General features: G+C 42.3%; 1 protein-coding gene across 1 annotated transcript; it reads left to right on the top strand.

The window, feature by feature from the left end:
* Nucleotides 1-2157: 2157 nt before the first annotated feature.
* Nucleotides 2158-6597, top strand: LOC105922561 (protein eva-1). Its single transcript, XM_012858456.3, has 6 exons — nt 2158-2280; nt 2529-2564; nt 3529-3579; nt 4052-4193; nt 5112-5263; nt 6006-6597. The coding sequence occupies exons 1-6, from the start codon at nt 2250-2252 to the stop codon at nt 6032-6034; spliced, it is 441 nt and encodes a 146-aa protein (XP_012713910.2). The 5' UTR covers nt 2158-2249; the 3' UTR covers nt 6035-6597.
* The last annotated feature ends 248 nt before the right edge of the window (nt 6598-6845 follow it).

Genomic DNA, 6845 nt, shown 5'->3' with positions numbered 1-6845 from the left:
TAAGAAACTTCTTTTTAGCACTTTGACCTGACAAACATTCATTGTCCTGTTCTGCTGCAGGGTTGATTATCTCTAAGCACCTTGTTGTTCATCTTGCTGGGAACCGGAACATTTTCAGCAGATGTCAGAAGGTTTCTGGGCTGAAAGTTCAGTTTTATTTTGTCTTGTCAGAGCAGGACAGACCAGACCTTCTTCTGGACACGTGTCCCCTCTGTTCTCCTTCTCATGTGAAGACAAGAAATTCTGACTTTGATTAAATCACTGATCTCCGTCTGGTAATGAAGGAAAGCAATGAGAGGCTTGTTTCTCCGGCTACTTTGCTCACCTACAGCTGCAGAGTTGGGGGTCCATGAAGAGATTTATCCATGTTTGCTTTGCAAGAAAATCTCCTGCACTCTCTTGATATCAGCCTTGTGTTTGTGAACTCACTTTTTTTAGCAACATTTTCTGCTCACAAGCAGGAACATGTGTCCGTATCAGAGGCAGAGATGAACGGGTCCAGGTTGCTCTGAAATGCGATCATAAACAGTCTGGCCTGTTCATTACATCTTTAGCTCTCATGTGGTCTGAGTTATGTTTGCACCATTAAATATGGAAAACAACCTGAAGGCTGCAGCCTTATTCTCTGAGATGTGAGAACCTGCAGCTTTGACAGAAGATGAGCTGAAAGCTCAATGATTCAGCTGCTGACACAGAACCTACAGAAACCATCGTCGGTTTCTGTCCCCGGTGCCTGTTTGGACTCTGGCTGGTGCATGCTGGGACATTTTCTGCTGTCTCCAGCCCTCTGAACTTCCCAGGAATTCACTTTGAACTTCACTTTTAAAGCTTCTCATTTTTCAACACAAAGCTGCTTGTTAATGTTCTGCATGGTTGATCTAAAGACATCCACAGATGTACCTTTTTTCAGCAGCATCACTTTAGAAATAAATATTAAACAACGAATCCCAGAGCTGCTGATGTTTTCCAATATGCATCATTGTTCTCATTATTTTATTAGGAAGCAGTGAAAAACCAGTGAAGACTGAAAACTATTTGATGGTATTATCCTGCTTTTAAAGTGAAGATTAGAAATAATATTAATAAAAACATTGTTTTTGGCCATGCCTTTATGCTTGAATCTCCTCCTGCTGGTCTCTGGTTTCTTGTTGCTGTCAGGTTTGGCCCTCGGAGCCACAGACACACCCTGCAGAGTTTACTGCCTTCTGCTGGTAAACATAAAGACCCATCAGGCGTCAATATGATGGCGTCTCTGGCGCCGAATCTGGAGTTTCATCTGTAAACGAGCTTTTTCTATCCACTGACTGATTTAGTCGTTCATTTGGTGTTGAAAGTGGGGAGTGGTGGCCTAGTGGCAGATAGCGGGGTGCTGCGTCCTGGAGAGGCTGCAAAGTTCTGGGTTCCAATCCTACAGGCTAACATTCTGCGCCGCTGAGCAAGACTGTAAGTCCTAGAATCCTCCCTGGGCGTCACGCCATAGCGGCCCGCTGCTCCCTGAGGGACGGCTTAAATGCAGAGGATGAATTTTAACTGGAATGTAGCAATGATGATATAGATTATTAAAGAAAAAATTAAATACCCACACAGCGAGGTTAAAGGATGATGAGTTGTACAGTTGAGGTTAGAGTGTTCTCCAAAGATGGATGGATGGAAATATCCAGTCATAGTTGTCACAAGCAACCCAGAATTTGATGGTTAAACTCTCTATTTAAAGTTCAGATGTTTCAGGACATCAGTCAGGAAACGTCTCTGAAATACCGTGGCTCTAAACCTGTGGATCAGGACCTAAACCTCTGGATCAGTCATTGTAAACTGCAGGTTCTGTTTTTACCTTAGCGATTACAGTCCACGTGTTGAGTTGTTTGTGCACCAAAGAATCAGGGTCCTATTTTTTTGAACAAGCTGCTCGTTAGCACCACGATCTGCACCTCTGGCTTTCCATCCAGATGTTCTCCTTGATGTTTTAAACTCCCTGATGAGAGGAGAGGAGCTGAATGAGGAGCAGATGGACTCAAAGCGGCACAGCACCAGGAACCCGTGGATTTACGGCCACCTCTCCTGCAGCTCTGCAGGCTCTCACACATTCAGCACATCTGGGACGGGAGGCCCTCCACGCCTGCAGCGGCAGGACAGGCGTCTGCATGTCTGCCTTCAGGACGGAGACATAAATACGTGAGCATCCAGACGATGCCTTCACTGTCAGATCGTCTGCAGGTGGAGAACAGAAGAGGAGGCTGGGAGACGCCAACATGGTCGCTCTGAGGCTGGTCGCCTTCAGTTGTGAGTAACTCCTTCGCTCCGGTTAAACCAGGAAGAATTTATCAAACTATCAGAGAACTACAAAGTTTACAGCTCTGAAAACTTTTCCTTTTCTAAGATAAAATTGATCAGCATGCAGTTCTATGAATTTTATACATTTCTAAACATTTTGTTGCTGTTCTCACATAAACAGGTCCTTTAAGGCCACCTCTGTCAGATGTATTTCAGGGAGTCTCACCGTGTTAATTTGATCTGACTTGTGCTTTCAGTGCTGGCTGCAGTCTTCTATTTCACTCCAGCTGCTGGTGAGTTTATTCACAGCCTAAAGTAACGTCTGACGTCTCTGTGGGAAAGCATAAAAATTCAACCTGTAGAGACAAAGAATGCAAAACGGTCAACAAGAAATGTTTATTTTTTCTCTTCAGACTCCTAAGCTCCAAGTTTAAAGTTGAGTTTCTGTAACTTTTCTGATTATTTTAATGACAATGAACTTAAATAATTGTTCCATTACATCAGACTAATAAAGTCAATGTTTGAAAAATTTTATAAAATATTAATAGCTGGAAAATTAACATGTTTTTGTTAAAAGCTGATATGAAATTCCTTTTTCAGGTTTTCTTCCAGCAGTTTTAGATCATTATTATTTCCAAAGTCTTGACGAAATGAGATGCAACTGCAGGATATTCATCTAATCCTGTTTCTGCCCCACCACACAATAATAAAACAAAATAAATACGTTTTTGCATCAGAATAGAGTGTCTTTGAATCAATTCTGCTTTGTCAGTTGTTTTTTAATCTATTTACTTCAGGATTTTAATTTTGAAGAGTAAAATATCGCCATCTAGTGGTGTGATTGTGTAAAGCAGCCATCTTTAAACCATCTTCTTCTTAGCTGTTTGCTTCTTTTACTTCCTGTTCTCACGTGATATAACAAACATGAACCTTGGATTACTGAAAGACCAAAATTAGAGAAACATCCAGAACAAATGATTCATTTGTCGATGTGTTATTATTTTATTTAACAATAATCCAAACTATTCAAAACTGTACAAATATTAACTGTAATAATGTCTCCTAGGGGTCCTGAAAGTTTCAAACATTGATTTATTCCTGTTCGGCTGATTGCCTGAGTTCATATTTCATTAACTGAATGAGTTGAGCTGCTGTAGTTCTCTGTGACGTTCTTCAGAGGTTCTGTTGGGCCGAGCAGGAACAGGGCATGGAGAACGTTGGTTCTGTTTGCAGTCTGACCCGTGTCTGTTTTCACAGAGGGCGAGGTCGTCTACGCGTGTCTCAATGAAACGGTTCACATGGCCTGTGGTAAGACTCACCTTTTGATCCATCTGCTCCACTTTGCCAGAACTCAGTCAGAACCAAGGTGCTGCTGTGGAGAACAGGCTCAGCATGAAGGAAACAGAGATCTATCAGATAAAAACCTGATGTTTCTGTAAAGAAGTGCTGAGAAGTGAAGCTCTACGCTGTAGTCTGAGCTCAGAATAATCATCGACCCAAAGAGCTTCACTGGACAAAATCCATCATCCAGGGATAGAAACACTGATTAAAGCCAAGAAAAGTTTCCAAATTAAAGATAGAAATAACTCCAGTTATACAAATAAAACAGACGCTCTGAACCAGGAGTACTTTCTAGGGCCAATCTAAGGTAATGAACTTATGCCAGCAGCAGCTTCTATGGTGTCTTTCTGTTATTTTCTGATTCTTACAGCGTTCTAGATCTGTTCTGTTCTGAATTAAATCAACAGATTGTCTAACAAGCCGAGTTTTTCTGCTCCAGATGTCGACCATAAGATCACCCTGAATCACATCCTGTACAAGGTCGGCATCGGGACGAGGTGTGGGGAGGGGAAACCTCACCCCGAAGACGGGCCGGACAACTACTGCTCGTTCCCCTGGGCGGAGATGGTGGTGGAAGATCTGTAAGGAAACTCTGAAATGCTGTGCTTAGAGCAGGTCTAATGCTCAGGGACACATGGGAGGAAATAGGTGCACTTCCTGTGGGGTTTCCGTCCTCAATCCGAATATAGGGTCAAGACTCTTTAGCCAACGAAGGTAGGAAAATTAGCCTGTAGGCTAGTTTAACCTAGGGACCCAGCGACGTCCCTTAACGGGGCTAAGAACCCTTGAGCTATCCCACAATCCTTTGCGTGACATGACGTATCAGCACAGCTCACCTGTTCTAACGAAAATGTCAGAAGAGAAGAGAGCAGCATTTTGTAGTTCATTGTCAGAAAGCTGTAGTCCTGGATCTGACTCCATCATCCATGAGCGTTTCCGTCACGTAATGACGTCGGAGTTAAAGGCTGTCTGAATTCGCCACAAGCTCCTTTCCTCCCTGTGATAAAGTTCTGATGGTTAATCACATAAAAGGTGAAGGACCAGGAGCTGGGAGCTAAAATTAAGGGTATTTGGATGGAGCCATGATTCCTGCAGGGGTCTGACAGGAAGAGGAAAGTAATATTCTGTTAGATTCTGACAGGCACTAGCTCTCTAGGGAAGGTCTACTACTCTTTTGACCAATGGTCCTATTTTTGTCCTAGTTTTTAATACTGAACAAACAATAAAGGATTTTTTTCATCAACCTATAGGAACTACAGTAGCAAAATGAACTATAACTCCCAAAGTGCATATATCCAGCAACCCCCTGACTTTAAACCTTTAAGTTCATCAGAAGTCTGTTTTCTCTTTGACTGTGGATCAGTTTGAAGATGTTCTCTGCTCAGATCTAACCACATTGTACTGTTTTATTTGGACAAACAGCTGAGAATTGTGGGAACTGTAGTGATTTGACCTATAAAGCGGATGATCAGAACTGCCTCCCTTTTGTTTTCCTGCAGCTGTGGGAACAAAAGGTCCTGTGAAGTTCCCGTCACTGAGCGGGTGTTTGGGGAGTATCCGTGTCTGGAGCAGACCAGGTACCTGGAGGTGTCCTACGCCTGCATCAAACCAACTCCTCCACCTCCACCACCTGCTCCACTCAAACCTGAGTGTACGTATGGACCCCAACACACCATGTTCACCCCCATTAGAAAACAACTGAGCCAACGTCATCTAAAGGATATGAACTAATGAGTAACAAACAGCCTCATATGAGCTTTTGAGATGAACCATCCAAACCTCAGCAGGTCTTTCAGTGATGCATATATTGCCCTACCCCGTTATTTAGGAAGTAAACCTAACTGTAGTGGAAAAGCTTTGGGAGCCTGTAGACCCACCAGTCTCTAGAACCTCCGTCTGCAGCCTGTAGAACCAGAGGAATTATGGTCCACCTTTCTCTTAAACGTTGCTTCAGTTAATTAAGGTCTACAGACATTTATTTCTGCACAACTTCCTAAAAAACTCAACACAGCATTTCAATCAGGATGGGCTCTGGACTTTAGATCGACTCACTTTAGAGTCCATGGTCCGCTCAGTGGCTGAAAGCCCACATCATAAACCATCCACCGCCGTGCTTTTGCTGCTCTCCAGATGTGATGTTGGTTATTTGAGCCAAACGTCTGTTTTGGTCTCATCTGTCCATTTCCTGTCAGAGAGAAGAGGCTTTCACCTTCATCCCCTCTAAAGAAGCCATTTTTGTCCCATTTTAAACGTCCTGTCATGAACTTTAACTTCTCACATAATAAAAGAGGTGTAGAGTCAGAGATGGAGATTGTAAAATGCTTTTAAATAAAATTCTTCTGTGGTATAAAAGCATCATTTAGATCTTCATCCCGCTCTCTGTTTCTCTGCAGGTGAAGAGAAAGAAGCAAACGAAGCCTGATGCTTTCGACCCGTGAACACATGAGACTCACCTGTGCTGAGACCACAGAAGATATTTTGCTTTAAAACATCACATGTCTCTCTTTAGCAACCTAAAAACCTCTTAAGGCCTGTTTAACTGTCACTAGAGGTTAGTTTAAAATGTTTTCATATCTTTACTTCAAAAGGATTTAGAGTCAGCTGAATAAATATTGGCTTCTAGATGTATTAAAATATGAAAATGCCTGTTTTCTCTTGTTTTAGACGTGTTGTCTCTAGTGCAGAAGATTGCAGTCATCACAGCAGTCATAAACCATTTCAGATGATCTTCAGCTGCTGGTGGAGATCTCTGCTCCTCTCTGTTCTTTATCAAAATCTGACTCATGCTTCTCTTTTTGTATAAATGGGAAGATTTTAAGGCTAAAGTTTGGCAACAGGTTTAATCAATAGTACTTTATTCATACATTTGCTGAACAAAGTGCTGTTTCTCTGCAGACACAAACATTGCAATGCTGGAGAACATCCACCAGGGGGCGACGTTTGTCTGACAGCAATAAAATGTTTCCTGTTAAACCTCAGGAAAAATTCACCTTAACTGACATTTGATTTTTTTTTTTCTAAAAAAAAAATTAACTAAAGACTGCCCCGCCTTGTTTGGCTCTGGTTCTGTTGACCTATGTGCCAGAATGACCCAAATAAAATATTCTTCATTCTTGATTCTAAACAGTGGGACAAAAACAAACAGCAGAATATTAGAAAGTTTCCGCCAGAGGGCGCTGTTTGTCCATCAGCTTGATTTGTTGACATGTGTCTCCTCCTAAACTCCTCAGAAC

The sequence above is a fragment of the Fundulus heteroclitus genome, chromosome 12 (assembly GCF_011125445.2).
Source record: "Fundulus heteroclitus isolate FHET01 chromosome 12, MU-UCD_Fhet_4.1, whole genome shotgun sequence".
NCBI classification, from domain to species: domain Eukaryota; kingdom Metazoa; phylum Chordata; class Actinopteri; order Cyprinodontiformes; family Fundulidae; genus Fundulus; species Fundulus heteroclitus.
The sequence above is the reverse complement of the archived record's forward strand: the minus strand, read 5'-3'. Positions and strand labels throughout refer to the sequence as shown.

Excerpts from the sequence above, each read along its gene's own strand:
- LOC105922561 (XM_012858456.3), top strand. The coding sequence starts at position 2,250 with ATGGTCGCTCTGAGGCTGGTCGCCTTCAGTT. Across the intron at positions 2,565-3,528 it reads CTATTTCACTCCAGCTGCTG|AGGGCGAGGTCGTCTACGCG; the intron begins GTGAGTTTATTC and ends CTGTTTTCACAG. Across the intron at positions 4,194-5,111 it reads GAGATGGTGGTGGAAGATCT|CTGTGGGAACAAAAGGTCCT; the intron begins GTAAGGAAACTC and ends GTTTTCCTGCAG.